This window comes from Staurois parvus, unplaced genomic scaffold (assembly GCF_062004578.1).
Source record: "Staurois parvus isolate SC_StPar_1 unplaced genomic scaffold, SC_StPar_1.0 ptg000488l, whole genome shotgun sequence".
In the NCBI taxonomy this organism is placed as follows: domain Eukaryota; kingdom Metazoa; phylum Chordata; class Amphibia; order Anura; family Ranidae; genus Staurois; species Staurois parvus.
In genome coordinates, this window is record NW_028318284.1 from 2,606,098 (window position 1) to 2,622,775 (window position 16,678).

Below are 16,678 nucleotides of genomic sequence, written 5' to 3' on the forward strand. Positions count from 1 at the left end.
GCTGAGTTGTTGTTGTTCCCAGTTGCTTCCACTTTGTTATAATTCCACCAACAGTTGACCGTGGAATATTTAATAGCAAGGAAATTTCACGGATGGACTTATTGCACAGGGGGCAACCTATCACGGTACAACACTTGAATTCACTGAGCTCCTGAGAGCGACCCATTCTTTCACAAATGTTTGTAGAAGCAGTCTGCATACCTAGGTGCTTTATTTTATACATCTGTGGCCATGACGGTGATTGGAACACCTGAATCCAATGATTTGGAAAGCTGTCCCAATACTTTTGTCAATATAGTGTATGTATTTCTTACATCTCATATAATCTGTCACTATTTTTAAACATATTTATAGAACTGTAATCAACTTTATGGCAATGTTACTGGCAAAACAGTTTTAAATAATACCAAATTCAAGTGTGTTTGATGGTGCAACAATTTTAGTAAAGTAAAGGTCCATGAATCTGACTGTGGACATGTTTGAAAAATATATGGTAGAAGTTTGAGTTTATGGGGATGACATTTATTGGCAAAAGAGGTTATAGTTCAAAAAGCAAGCAGGCCTCTTCTTCAAGCAGTATATTACCATACATTGCACTACAATCTTTTTGGTTAGCTAATAAATGGTATCACCCTAAATCCAAATGTCTGCTTTCCTCGATGGCTAACAAAGTACAATACTTTGCTGCTGGAAAATGTGTATTCACATTGTTAAAAGCATCATTATACAACAGAGGTTAATTTTGTAGAGGACATGAATTTTTTTTCCTGTAGAAAACGCATATATGCCTAACCTGCAAAGAGCAGAGTGAAGATGATAGTCAGTTGATATACAGCATGTCCCAGTATGTTTTTCATCATAGTGCGTGAGATAAGTGGTTTGTTACGTCCATATGGTTTACGCAGAAGTAGTGATTCGGTAGGGGGTTCCGTGGCCAGTGCAAGAGATGCAAATGTGTCCATAATCAAGTTGACCCAGAGCATCTGTACAGCTTTTAATGGAGAATCCTGCAATAAAAAGGATTTAAAGTTAAATATCTACATTAAGCACCCCACCTGGCCTATAATATGGTATATGCATAAAACCAACCATCCCCCCTTCTACCTCCACTAACTATACTGCAGGGAAGAAAATGCTAGAAATAAAAGCTGGATGAAAAACACGGATATCGCTTTTGTGCTGGCTTGTAGTAGTGTTTTAGTAGTGTTTAGAAGCATTCAGGAGCATTAGCATTTTATTAACGATTTTACAGTACATGTAGGGAAAAAAAGCTAGAAAAAAAGCTGTTATTAGCGTTTTAGTAGCATTTAGCATTTTTCTGTCAGAAAAAAGCTCCTAAATACTCTACAAACACAAATTCATTTCTGCTCCTAATGATGAAGTTTGAAAACACTACTAACCTAAAATAGTGTGCATGAACACATATGATAACACTATTTAGCTTCTATGAACAGAAAAAAATGCTGATAACAGCTTCTAAACGCTTAAAAAATAACATATGGTGTAAACCAATTTTTTATGAAGTGGAAAATATTTTTATTTTGTATTCCTAATTTGAATCAGATAAATCCATTTACTAACATTTTATCAAGTACTTTAAAATCTTTTAAATAAGCCCACACAGACATCAAAATATACAATATGTAGCTGACCAATCTTGATATTTTTAACTAGCCATCTGATAGCTCTTGAAGGGGAACATCGACTGAACAAGCCTTAAAGTCATATTAAACCCTGTTTTGTTTTACATTTTTGTGTTGCAATTATTTTTATTAACATTTTAATCATAATACAAGAGTGTAGGCAAGTGCAAAGGTTCCTCATGGTCAGCCTTTGAAAGTACTGTGGTGGTAACAAGGACATATCTTAAATTAAGATAATTGACAATTGTCAATCAAAAACCCTGCATTGGTTATATCATTTTCACTACATTAACATAAAAACTATGCTGCGGAGGAGAAGAAAAACAAAGACAAAACAGGTGGATATAAATGTTGTTGACCTGCCATCTCTGAGTAAGACGAGCAGTTAGTCGTGGTTACTATGAATATAGTTCAGTCAAAAGTTAGTAAAAGATGTATATCCATACCAAATGGTCAATGAAACATGAACAAGGCTGATCAACCTGATCTGCATATAGTACATTAGAGGAAAGGGTGGGGGAAGGGGAGAGGTGCATAGAGAAGAAAAGGGGGGAAAATTAATGTAACTATGAAAATGGCAGGGCGTATTAGAGAGGTAAAGAGTTGCTCTGCTCGGTTCAGCTCCTACAGCATCCACATTATTCCACTGTGGGAAACTCCACTTGGCTTGCCATACATCTGTGTCTAAAAATGGGTAGGTACCCCAAAAGCAAAGTTTGCCCAATTACAGCAGGTAATTCCAAACTAAGAGCAATCCTACAGCCTCCATACATCCAGGTAATTACTCCCTTAAAATAGAGGGAAGGAGCAGGTGAAAGGAAAGCATACAAAGGCTTGTGACTGGCTGAGTGTTTGTGCTAAAGAGTTCAAGTCTCTGCCCAGCTTCTTCTTACTAGAACACCACCCCATCTGCATTAAGCCCTTAACCTCCACTATCTTGTGCCCTACTCCCTGCCAGTGGCCTTCCCACGACATCCCCAGCCATTACCTTTATATTCTGAAGGAAGGAATGTCCACACAAAGAAGTATAGCTGTTACAGAAAATCACAATTACAGTCACATCACATAGACATGATATCCGAGGACACTTTCCTCTTCAGCCACCCTCCTTTTATAGTCTCTCTCCTCCTCAGGGTCATTAGTATGCATTCAGAGGGCTCTTCTTTGCCTTAGGCCAGGGATGTCAAGCTGGTGGCCCTCCAGCTGTTGCTAAACTACAAGTCCCATCATGCCTCATGAGTTTGGGAGTCAAGCTTGTAACTGTCAGCCTTGCAATGCCTCATGGGACTTGTTGTTTGGAAACAGCATTAGGGCTGCCACTTTGACACCCCTGCCTGATGCTGTCTGTGTACAGCTCCCGTCTCCCTGCTTGTCGTTCCAGAGACAAGAACACAGCCACTGCACCTCTAGCTCCAGTACACTTCTCCTGGATTCTCCAAGGGAACAGACTCATTCAGAGAACACTTGGCCTGGCTTGAAAGGCCTTTTGCAACCCACTCTAGCCTCCACCACCATAAGAGACAGGATGACTACAGTTGGTACTTCTGGGTTCAGAACTATCTTCACAATGTTGAGTATCTGGCTCCCATGCCCTGACAGTATTAAGGCTCCCCCCACCTGGCTTATATATAGGCACTGCCTCAGCCATGATATCACTGCAGGAGGGCTCTAACTAAAAGGGAACTAGTACCCGATTACACTATTCTCTCACCACACACTATTCCAGTACAGAGCCACCTAGTGGCAAACTAGCTAACTGCACCTGCTTAAATGAAGGCTGGAGGGCAGATGAAATGTGGCAACACACTTGCCAGGAGCCATAGCTATCTCCCATGGTAGTGCAGACAACCACCACCTGGAGCCGAGATGCTATAGGCTTGTAAATGAGAAACTGACAGACCAGCAGTTTGGCCAATCATATTGGCCCCCTAGGGCAAAAACCCCACAGACTGTCTGTGTCTGGGACATCACAGTCAAACCTGCAATGAGATCATGTGCAATTCAGGGTACTACCAGGATCTAAATAATTCAGTGTCAGGGTCTGGGTCCAAACCTGGGACCTCTGCTGTGTCTGGCAATGTCTCTTTCTCCTGAGCCACCTGGAATGCTTGAATCCTTTGCTCCTCCCATAAACTTCCCGATTTAAACCATGTCTCTGTACTTCCTGTTTGCCAGATTCTCGTGCTTTCTCCAGCCAATATCTCGCTCTGGTCTCTCCTGCTGTCTTTGTACCTTTGCTACCACTCGTTAATGGCCTGTTCCTCGACTATGCTTCTGCCTGCTCTCAACCTGCAACCACTTCTTACCCACATTTGGCTTGTTTACTGACTGCACTTCTGTTTGATCGACCTGGTACTAATAAGCAAAAAAAACCATCTCCACCAACAGGAATTCTGGGTAATACTGGGTAGTGCTTAGACTCTGCACCTGAGGTGAGCCTGCGTCATCTGCCAGGGTGACCTGCTTGTATACCTATTCTGCTGGTTGGTGGGAGCTTCTCTACTGCTATAGCTACTGGTCTCCAAGCCAGACATCCGGTCTGTCACCCAGCCAGTTGCTTGCTTAAAGAAACCAAAGAAAGTTAGGGTTTGTAAGAAACCAAAGGAACTAGGGTTTGCAGGAGGAAAATTCAATTTCTTAAACCCTAGACACTAGGCTAATAACTGAGTGCCCACAACTGTAGAGGGGGTTTAGCCTCTAGCAGGGGCCAACTCTTGATCTTTTGTTTTTTAGCGTAGGACTGTCCAAGTCCAGCAGGTGGCAATACATTAAGGGCCAGTTCACACCACAAAAAAAGTCCTCCAGATCCGTTCCAGATGCTTTCTGTATGCGCTTTTTTAATGCATTTTTGCTACGATCTTGATGGGATTCCGGATGCTTTTTTTCTTCTTTTTTAGGTTTTATTTTTCACTTTACTGAGGTCTGGTGCTTTTTAGATGCTTTGATATGTTTTACTGCGTTCCACTACAGTTCTGTGCAGGAAAAAGTAGCATGTTGTATATTTTTTCTGGAATTGAAAATTACTGGAACGCACTGTGCTGGTGTTACCTATGCTTTTGGATCCCATATAACCTACTTTTCATGCTTTTTTGAAGCAGAAAAAAGCACTGCATTGCGTGTGATGTTAACTGGCCCTGGTTAATAAATAGTAAAAGCAGAACTGTGTCCTTCAATGAAACAATGAAAAAAACTCAACTAATGGAGTTAGCTGACATATGGTATCCTTGATGTGGTCAGACTTGGATCCTGGGAACATGGAGCTGGACATCTTTAGTCTAAATGTTCAATCCAGGGGGCTTTCCCCTGCAGCAGTGATTAAAGGTTAACACTGCTCTGTTTGTGGCTGGTGGCTTGTGTTCAATGTGTAAAGACCCACAGGTTTTAGTTTTACTTGCATCCCCTTGGGTATTGTTCAGCTATGCTGCTTTATCTAGAAAAAAAAAGTAGAAATCTGAAGGGAAAGCCCCATATATACCGTACGTTATTTGATGTTGCTGGAGCAATTGTAAGCAAGGTTTTAGTGTTGAGTATTTTGCGATCATCAATGTGGCTATGTTTACAAAGACTTGATAGTATTCCCCTTAAAACTGAAATCCTGACTGCTTATAGCAGGGACTTCTTAATATGATAATAGTAAAACCTAACTAATATGTTTCCCTATAGTCTGTCTTATTGGGGTCTTATTAGGACCCTGTGGACCTTACCAAATTCCAGTTAGTCAAAGGGAATTTGTGGTAATCTTTCTAGAACAGATCTGTTAAAGTGAACTAGGAATAAACACTAGTTTACAGGTAGACTCTGCATTCACAAATTAGATCTGTGGAACCTGTTTTCAGTGCCTTCAGACAACTTGTGAGGATTTTGTTTTCATCTTTTAGTGATTCAAACACTTATTCATTGAATTCCATTACAGATATCATCAACTTTTGCTTCTAGATAGGCAGTTCTTTTGTTATTCTCATGGATTTCTGTAGACAGCTCATCTGTGATTTAGAGTGTAAGCCCTGATGTAGCATCATTTCAAGTTTATCAAGCAGTTCATTGCTTGTGCAGGCTTCCAAGGGGGCAGAGCAGGGCAGTCAGGGCACAGCTGTAATTAAGTGTTCTTGCATAGCAAGACCACTTACTGTTATCTTGCATATATATTCTTATTATTATAGCCAAATTTACCACCCTAACTCCTCCCACAGTTTTTACACTACATAGACAATAATATACCGAAATGTGCAGATTGTTCCCGATTGGTGTGCTATTACTTTGTGGAACGTTTCGCCAAATGGTTCATGAAATATCGGAGTTTTTGTGGTGAAATTGGTCCCATAGGAATGAATGGTGGAAGCTGACAAAAGCTAGAGTGTGAGCTGAAATATCACAACATGATTTCTAAACTGCCATTACTCCCTCATTTTCAAGCCCACCTACACAAATCTTATATAAAAATGTTCAGCTATCCCTTCTGCCACTAAAAATGTCCACGGCTAAGCCATAGTCCTGATAGTTTTCACAATATGACCATTTGTTTGCAACTCACGCCGCCCACTGGCATTCATTGAAACTACACTCTAGCCACCTCAAATTTGAAGGGCAATTTCTAAATTGCGGCTGTGCCTTCATTTGTAATATTTCAGAGACATACTATGCATCAAAATGTAGGTCTGGGTCTTGTGATTCTCACAATATAAAGCTCTTTGGTGTAAGATTTATAAATTTTAAACTACAACCGTTTGAAGATGGCAACCACCAGTGAAGTGAGCAAGTTGGAGCAGTTTGTTTTTAACCGCTCTTCTCTGCCCTTGCTGTAGAGGGAGTTGCCATAGGAACCCAGGTGTGTGAGCAGGCAGCAGAGTGACAAGCCACTCCACCCAGTTACTCTGCCCACTCCAGTTGTAGACTACTGGTGGAGGCAAGAACACTTCACACAATTTTCCCAGAAATTATAGCTTTTCTAGTCTTTTTTTTCATCTCTGATTGCCAGGCTGTCATCTTGCTGTGTATAAGAATGCTCAGAGGTAGAGGACCCCATCTTGGCTGAGGCACACCTTTCCAATACTTCAGATTCTCCCTCATTTACTCAACAGGATCAAGTTGGAGGGCATTTCAGTAATTCTCAAAAATCTGAATTGGCCCAGGAGGACATGGTACTGAGATATACTTAGACTCCTGGCAGACTTTCCCAGTTCATCCAGATCTTCTGTCCCAAGAGCTAGTGTCCCAGCCTGCCTCTCAGTCACCAACTTAAGGCAAAGCTGTTGCAGCCACGGTCTTGAGTGAAAGGAACGTATCAGACTTATCATCCCTACCCTCCTGTAGGCTAGGAAACTGACTTCTTGCAAAGTCGATCATCAAATCTGGCAGTCCTATTTTGCTTAATGAGAGATGAAGGACTTTCACCCTAGAAAGTATTCCATGGGATGTATGCTTTCTTTCCTTCAGTCTGATCTGCATTATCTTATTGTTTTGAGTACCATCAAAGAACAAATCTCAGCCTTAACCATTTTGTTTCAGAGATCCTTGGCCTTTCCCTCCCCAGTTAAGTCCTTTGTTCAGTAAACTAAAGCAAGTAAGATCCTGTGATAACCTCCATGGGATCAACAGCGCTGATCATACCAGCTATAGGTGAAAACTGCCTAATCATGCCATAAGATAAACTGTGAAATACAACACACAGTACATATAAGGAATGTAACAGGTAGTCAACAGTATCATAAATGAACACAACTTGAGAACACAGAGATGTATGTGTAGACCAACACGAATTAGGAAAATACTGATCAAACTAAGCATAGGCGATCTGGAGGGGAAGCTCTATATAATGCAAAAATAATAGAGAAAAGACATAGCGCAAAACCTGCATAGCATAGCACATCAAATACAGAAAATGTATTAAAAAACCATAAGAAATGTAGTCATAAGGGTTAAAGTAACAGATGAATGCTGGAATCCTCCTGGTTCATTGCAGAGTGAGAAAGCAGACAGCCTCTTATAGGGACACTTGTACCTTGACAGAAAGCATAGATGATCAAGTGGTAGCAGAGATAGAGGTAGTCCTGCGTTTTGCTTCACCATTGCTAGGTAGATCAGACAAGTCATCATTTAAATCTATGGTCTAAAGGGTATGGTTCCTCCCTTCCCTATTAAAGCACGCTCTTCCAGATCTCTTCGTGCTTCATGGGCTTTTCAGCATCAAGCTTTTTTTTCTTATATTGCAAGGCTGTGACCTGGGTTTCCATTCACATGTTATGTTATACGAGGTGGATGTTCAGGCCTCCTCTGATGCCAGTTTCAGACATAACATACTACAGGTTGCTATTTTATTCTGTTGAGCTTTTCTTGACCCCTTGTTATGTGGGCCTGTTGGGATTTGTTTGCTGTGTAGCCTACCTTTCAGTTGAACTGCTTTTGGGCATCCCACAGCACAAACTTAAAATCCTGGATCCCGTTGATTTACCAGTATAATCTGCTTCTTGGAGTTCTCTACAAGCTAGGTTCCTCTCCTCTCTTTTGATGATCTCCCTATTGCTGTCTACAACACTTAATCTAGCGGAGAGTAGAAGAGGGGATATCATCTTTTTCTTGCCAGTGTCAAATCACCTGAAGGTAGCTGCATATAACCTACAATAAAAACTAAAGATCCTGTGTCTCGTACTGTATTCCAAGAAACTGATTTTACTGGCAAGCCAAAAATCCTATATTGCAGGTGTTCAAAATTAGGCTCGGATAGTGAAGGCGAGGAGATGCTTGAAAACCTGACATCTTAACATTCAGATTTCAGCCAAATTCTTTTACATTACACAATGTCACTTAACTACTTAAATAATGAATTGTCAAGGTGTGCAAAGTACAGCTAATTCAATTTTAGGATAGGTGGTCCTCAAATAGAATATTTGCTATGTTAAAGTGGAACCTCACTCGGCAAATGGACTTTATGTCTCTGCCTGCATTTCCTCCCTGCAATAATAATAGCAGTTTCTTATCTATTTATTTTTTTATTGGGGGGTTCCACCCCTGATCACTGTTTCCACATAGAATATGAATGAATATATCCTGCTCCTGGTGCCTCCTGGGATATCCCCAACACATATCCCAGGAGGCCGCAGAGAACAATGCATAGAGTGGTCAGAGGGCAGAGCTGGATCGGGTCATCGTGGGCCGGGCTACCTGAACCTGAAAAAGACAGTTGGCTGAAGAGACAAAGATGGCGGTGTGTGACACCTGACTAGCAGATAGCTGCAGAATGTCAAGGATTCGGTGGACAGGCGAGTATGTATTTTGAAAAGAATCCAACATAACAGACCTTGCCAGGATGTTTCCATTCCTTATGGATAATACCATAAAAAAAAAAAAAAAAAAGGAGTGGTAGGGTAAAAAGAAAGCAGGCAAGATGTTTTCCAACTAAGAGGGGGAAGAATTTTATTATGTGCAGAATGCTTCTACGGGGCGTGGGGAGCACTTGAGACCCCAGGTGAGTCGAAACTGTCAATAATAGTGCAAAGCTACTATGTTAACAACAACACATGAAGGTATGCTGAAGTATGCTTAACCACTTGCCCTCCAGAGGATTTACCCCCCTACCTGACCAGGCCATTTTTTGCGATATGGTACTGTGTTACTTTAACTGACAATTGTGTGGTCATGCAATACTGCACCCAAATGAAACTGTCCTTTTTTCCCACAAATGGAGCATTCTTTCGGTGGTATTTGGTTGCCTCTGCGTTTTTTATTTATTGCGCTATAAAAAAAAAAAAAATACCGACAATTTTGAAAAAAAACCCCAATATTTTTGACTTTTTGCTATAAAACATATCCAGTAAAAAAGTTTAGGCCAAAATGTATTCTGCTACATGTCTTTGCTAAAAAAAAAAAAATCCTAATATGTGTAAATTAATTGGTTTACGTGAAAGCAGTATATATCCTGGAATTTTTTTATACTAGTAATGGGGGCGCTCAGCGACTTATAGCGGGACTGCGGTGGGCATTCTGACACTGGGGGTGGGACTGACATCCTCAGTGACACTAATAAATAACTACAAAACTAATAATACACTACTAATAAAATGCACTGACACTGTACTCATGACACTGGGCAGGAAGGGATTAACATCTGGGGTGATCAAAGGGTTAACTGTGGGCTGTTTTACTATTTTCTCTGTGTGCGCTTTACTAAGTAAGCATGCGACTTTATATTGCTCTGCTATGCATACAGACCTCTCCTCTGTCACTGTTCCTCAGCAGCTGTAGCCGCCAATGGCGGCACATGCTCCCTACCCGGAAATACAAAATCACGTATATATACACGTGATTTTGCGCAGCCCTGTAGCAGTAGTTCTGCTATAGGGTGATCGGGAAGCGCTTAATTAAAGCCTATTCACACCAGAAACTGCACACAACTGCGCATTTTTGATTGTATGTTATCTGAATCGCATTTGATGTGTTTTGCACTGAATTTATCATACAGTTGCAGTACATTTTTCTATGCATTTGGGCTTGACTTTCTTCTATTTCCTTTGAGGTCCCTATTTCTTCATAGTTTGTAGAGAGAAGCATGTCCCATCATTGGTACAGGCAGAAGAGGGGTCCATGTGCTCACTGGGGGTCCATACGATCACTACACTGTGTTTTGGAAGACTTTATGACTGATATGGCTATCCTGAACACATGCAGCAATCAACTTACCAGTGCTCTCCTTTCTGTCTATGTCCATTTCTTCATAATCTGGGTAAATTCTTGCTGTCATTTTCTTCCAGATCTGCCTTTTTCTTCTGTTGTCCTTATAATGCCTATGTCTGGGGTCATAGAGCACAGGGTACTCCAGGACCATTGTGATGAAGTACTCTGCATTTATGGGTGACCTGTATACCATTATGGCTGTACACTGGCTTTCCACACACACACACCATAGGCACAGATCCAAGAAGTGGAATGGGGAGGGACAAGTCATAGAGGGAGGGAGTGCGGGAACAGTGCGGTGAAGTGCAGTGCATTTGAAGCGCTTTTGTAGAGCATTTGCAGTGCGTTCATCTGCATGTGCAGTACAGAAATATTCAGCATGCTCTACTTTTTTTTTTTTTTTAACTGCGCTGCACTGTACTGCAATGATGTGAACTAGGCCTATAGGATTACATTGATTATGTCTGTCTATGCAGATGGAGTGCAATCCAAAATGCAGCTAACTGCATCCTACTGCGTTGGGTGTGAAAGGGCCCTTAAAGTATTTTTTATTGCAATAATTTAACATGTACAAAGAGAAAAAGTGCAAGAAGCTTTCTTATGACATTATGGAAAGTACATATCGAAAAACAAATAATAAATCCATTAAGTACAAAAGGTAAATAAAGAAAAGAAAAAGAAATCAGTAAACCATAACCCAACAATGGGAGTGAGTTGGGCCCCCTGTTAGGAGGTATTCATAAAGATGTAAGAATTCCTACTTTGGTCTCCATGTTTTATGTTTTTTGCTTTGCCATTTTAAATTAGAAGGTGTAATTAGAAAGAATAAAGGAGCTACAAGATAATAATTCAAATGAAGATTATGAGAGTTCACAGGTCACAGTGACAGCTAATCATTCAGCCAATATGCCTATGTGCCTGGCTATGGGGTAAAGCTTGTGGGTAAAAAAACCTGGACATAATTTTAGTGGCTCCTACGGGATTACCGCTATATATAGTTGTTGTAAACATTTAACTCAGTCTTTCCTACTGAACTCTTGTCAGATTTATCCAAAAAATGAGGAAGATTGGGATTTTGGGATAACTGGTTGTTAGGTGAAGTCGATAAGTCTTAGCAAGTTAGAACTTGAAAGCAAACTTTGAGCATTTTTAGAGAAATTTTAAGTAATAAAGAGCCATAAGATGGGGGTACAGTGCCCCTGTAGACTACGTTTGATAGAGCTTTTTAGGATAAAGCCAGGGCTGCTTCTGTAGCAGTGGCTGCATTGTTTAGGTTTGGAAATGGTCACTAATGACTATATACCAGTTGTATAAAGTTATACCAGTGTACAAAGTAATAAAGGCAAAGGTTGGGTCAGTGACCACTTGTTGCTGGATGATCGTCAGCCCCTTCTGCTCCTGTCTTGTTATTTGACTTCCCATTGCCAACCTGGATTGCCTCTGACCTGCCTTGTCTCTTCTCCTGGCTCTGACCCCTGGCTTGTTCCACTGACTCTGCTGCTGCCTGACTACCTGTGCATGACCCCAGCCTACCCTCCTGACTTCGCTCCTGCACGGTCACCGGTGTTTGACCTCATCCTGCTCCTGACATTGCTTCTGCTCCTCATTGACCTCCTGTGCATGACCACTGGCCTGGCTCTTGACCCTGTTTCCTATCTGCTGTCAAGTTCTGCCTGCTACATCTGGAGAACATACACCTGCTGCCAAGTTCTGCCTGCTACTTCTGGAGAGCATACGCCTGCTGCCAAGTTCTGCCTGATACTTTTGGAGAATATACGCCTGCTGCCAAGTCCTGCCTGCTACGTCTGGTGAACATCAGGTCTACAGACACTCCTGCTGATCCTGACATCTCGAAGTGATCATCATGTCAGCTCTTCAGGCTTCGCCGTAACTTTAGTAACCTCTTCTTTATCGATATGAGACTAGCATGCAAAACCACCCCCCCCAAAAAAAAAACAGGACGATCATCCAATATTCTCATCATGTGTACGGGCTTTACACTTAGCTGTTTCACAGTTTTAACATTTTTCTGCTTTGTGGTTCCCTCTCTCGCATACACTGTGATTTATATATTTTAATTTTCTTTAATCCTTCAGCTTAATTTGCCAAACATTAGATTGCAAACAACATCAGGTTACGAAACAACGATCATCCAAATTGATACAACATAACAAATGCAATTTCCCACAAGATCATTCAGGCATGGAAGCCTAATGCATTCCACAGTGGTAACTACAAACAAGAGGATCGATGCTTAATCTGGTCACAATAGGCTACATCAAAAAAGGATTATCTCATATCTATATTAACCTTCAGGAAATATTCCAAATGTAAACCCTTACCTGAGTAATACAGGCCCCAGTGAAGGCTACAATTACTGCAACCACATTTACAGTCAGCTGGAACTGAAGAAATTTGGAAATGCTGTCATATACATTTCGACCCCACATGACAGCCTTCACAATGCTGGTGAAATTATCATCTGTTAAGATAATGTCTGAAGCTTCCTTAGCCACATCTGTTCCAGCTATACCCTGTACAAAAAAGAATTTTGAGTCTCAGGAACTGAATTATGTTTTAAATGGTAAGTAATAGATCTCCATTTATGATAGTTCACAGAAATATCATATACCATTGCAAATCCCACATCAGCTTTCTTTAATGCTGGTCCATCATTGGTTCCATCACCTGTTACGGCTACCACCTGCCTCTGTTCTGCCACTGTGCTGTCAATAATTCCTAAAAAGGGACACAAAGAATAATATTAGAAAAATCTGATGAAAAATAACAGTAAATAACAAAAATGTAAATATTATTGGAACAAACACTGGCATCACCCCTACTGGAGACGTGTATTGACACGAAACGCGTCTAGGAGGAGCCCTCACACGCCTTGACGTCACGCCGCCGGATCAGGAGGTCCGGTGGCCACCCTTTGATTCATACTGGTCAGTGCTTTTGGGTGTTTATAACAGCCTTTATCATCATCTACAGGCACATTAATGTATGTGTTTCATTCATTATGGTTTTAATAAATCTTTATTAAGCAATACTACACTATGAGCACCTTTACTTTTTATACCTGGCACTGAGCCTCCATACCTCAGCCCCAGCATTTCAGGCTTCTGTGTGTGGATCTGAGGAGCAGTGTGATTTGACCAGACAGGTATCCCCATACCAGTGAGGGACCACCAGTGTATTTCCAGGCATTATCCATACAGGACCCCGGCTACATGTGACCTTTACATGCGCATTAAGATTGCGCTTCTGGTAAGTGGGCAATCTACCTATTCCTTCCTATTGGGATATTGGATGACATCAGAGCTGTTTGAAGTTTTCCTTTGGACCACTCATCTCATTTGATACTGCTGCATTGGACATTTATTGTTAGTCATTCACTTTACCTGTTAAAAGGACAGTTTATTTCTTTTATAGCGCTGCACTTTCCATTTTTTACTGGTTAACCACTTGCCCTCCAGAGGATTTACCCCCCTTAATGACCAGGCCTCTTTTTGCTACTTGGCGCTGCAATAATTTAACTGATAATTGCGCGGTCATGCAATGCTGTACCCAAACGAAATTTACGTCCTTTTTTCACACAAATAGAGCTTTCTTTTGGTGGTATTTGATCACCTGTGTGCTTTTTATTTTTCACGCTATAAACAAAAAAAGACCAAAAATTTTGATAGAAAAACAATATTTTTTACTTTTGGCTATAAAAAAAATATAGTAAATTCAAAGTTAGTTATAAATTTAGGCCAAAATGTATTCTGCTACATATTTTTGGTAAAAAAAATCCAAATAAGTGTATATTGATTGTTTTGTGTGAAAGTTATAGCGTATACAAACTATGGTATAGATACTGCAATTTATGCCATTTTTTTGCTATACAGCGCTGCACTAGTTTAACTGACAATTGCGCGGTCATGCAATACAGTACATAAATTAATGTTCCTTTTTCACACAAATAGAGCTTTTTTGGTGGTATTTGACCACCTGTGCGCTTTTTATTTTTGGCGCTATGAACGAAAAAAATTTGAGAATTTTTTTTTTAAACAATATTTTCTCAGTCTGTCATAAAAAATATCCCAAAAAACTAAAATTTTGTCATAAATTTAGGCCAAAATGTATTCTGCTACATGTTTTTGGTTAAAAAAATTCCAATAAGTGTATATTGATTGCTTTGTGTGAAAGTTATAGCGTCTACAAACTATGGTATAGATAATGGAATTTACACAACTTCTACTTTTATTTTTATTTTTTTTTATTACACAAAGTTGTCATTTAAATTATTTATTTCTCGCACAAGCCATGGGTATATGTGGAATTACACACCAAAATACATTCTGCTACTTCTACTGAGTATGGGGATACCACATGTGTGAGATTTTTTGGAAGCCCAGCCACATACAGGAGCCTGAAATCCAATGACCACTATGAAAGCCTGAAGGTTCTTAACTTCCTCATTTCACTTCCTCACTACCTATCAGTTTTCAAAACCCTGAAATGCCAGGATAGCACCAAACCCCCCAAATGACCCCTTTTTGAAAAATAGACACCCCAAAAAATTTAAAAAGAGGCATTTTGAGATTTTGCAGATCTCATTTTTTCTCTTATGATGAATAGGGTCTGTGGACCAATACAACCGCAATTAATTTTTTTTAGTAATGCACATATTGAGGGTAAGGTCCAAAAAAATTTAAAATTCGGAAACTGTAATGGGTTTCCAAGAAAATGGTCTGGCAAGGTTTGAATTTGGGGTGGCAGTGATAAATTATTGTGCATATAAATTGCTTTGATCCACAATCAATGCATACAGATCTTTCTCGAGAAACAGCTCCAAAAAATCAAGGGGAGCAGTTAAATTTGCTGTTTCCACCTGAATTCTGGGTTGGGCAGTGAATGGGGGAAGTACGGGTACTGCAGAATTTGTGGGCTGCCAATCGGGATTTGCAAGCACATCCGGAAGGATACTAGGGGCTCTATGGGCCTGTGTGCGAAATCTTGGTGGTTGCAGGACAATACTTGTGCTCGCCACCACACCAGCTTGTACTACACTTATGGGACTTGCCACGTCACCAAGTGATACTGCAGTGCTGGCATGTAGGCCACTACTGCTGGCATGTAGGCCACTACTGCTCGACAGTTCACGAAAAGGTAGAGCGGCACTAGTACTGGCACTCTGCTGCATATTAGAGTCATCAAAATTTACTGGCAAGTGCAAGCAAAGATCAGACCTGATTCTGTGAGCACTACGGTTTTGTGTGCAATGTATCAAGTGACAGTGACCTACTGACACTGCACTTGCTGGGGGAAAAGTGGGGGGGGGGGGTAAACGTAGGGGCTAAATGCAGGTACTGGCAGGTGCCTGGGCTGATCCTGCTAACGCTGAGTTTTTGGGGACACTATACTAATGTGAATGCTGGTATAGTGCTGATCTGATCAAAGATATTGATCCGTTCAAACACTATACTAGCAATGGAGGTTTATTGTGTATGAGCGTGTTCCTGGCAATCAAGGGGTTAAATATGATTACTGGTGTACTGACGGGTACTCCTGAGGAAGTCACGTGATGTGATGTAACGTGTAGAGTGGGCCAACGACGTCAAGCTGCTAAACAGGAAGTTACAAGCCGCCATTTTGGAAATTGCTGAACACATTGAAAATACATTATAACAAGGTTTTTACTGTGGTGTCCCAGCAGGACACTTTTAAATGTGAGTGCACTTTGTTTTTTTAATAAATCATGCTATATTTATATACTACACTATGGCAAGCATTTCTGTTTACATGCGGAGGATATGTGGGATAAAGGGGAGACGAGGCTGTTTGCAGCACAGTGAGGAGGAAAGTGGAGTCATCTACACAGTATACCTACCCGGGTTAAAAAGGAAAGGCTATGCAATTTGGATCATAAAAGAAGGTGAGAGTATATATGTATGTCTCTGGTGGAGGTGCACCTATAGGAATATATGTGGATATAAGCAATAAAGACCACCTGTTTGGGAACAAATTATAAATGCACGTATCAAGCACACATTATGGACTTTTAAGCTGTATTCAGTGTATTCACCATTGTTGCATAATCACATGGTTTGGATGCTTTATCTCATATATGAGCTTATAGAGATATATGATGCGCGACACTATTTCATGATATATCTTTGTGTGTGGAAAAGCATGTAAGTGTCAGCAGCACTGGTATACACAGGAATTTGAGGAGTTATTTGCTGCGCTGAAGTTTTATTTGTACACATTTTTTAGTGTAAATTAATTGGTTTACGTGAAAGTTATAGCGTTTACAAATGGTGGTAAGTCGCAATCAGTGACTTAAAGCGGTGATCAGCGACTTATGGTGGGACTGTGGT

General features: G+C 40.6%; 1 protein-coding gene across 1 annotated transcript in view; it reads right to left on the minus strand.

Moving 5' to 3' along the window:
• Positions 1-16,678, minus strand: part of LOC149452213 (plasma membrane calcium-transporting ATPase 4-like) — a gene marked incomplete at its 5' end in the record, with an annotated part of 272,400 nt that overhangs the window by 52,182 nt on the left and 203,540 nt on the right. Inside the window, 3 exons of the mRNA XM_089689635.1 lie at positions 794-1,007; positions 12,653-12,844; positions 12,943-13,049. Coding sequence (XP_089545761.1) covers positions 794-1,007; positions 12,653-12,844; positions 12,943-13,049 — 513 coding nt within the window. The remainder of the gene's footprint in view (positions 1-793; positions 1,008-12,652; positions 12,845-12,942; positions 13,050-16,678) is intronic.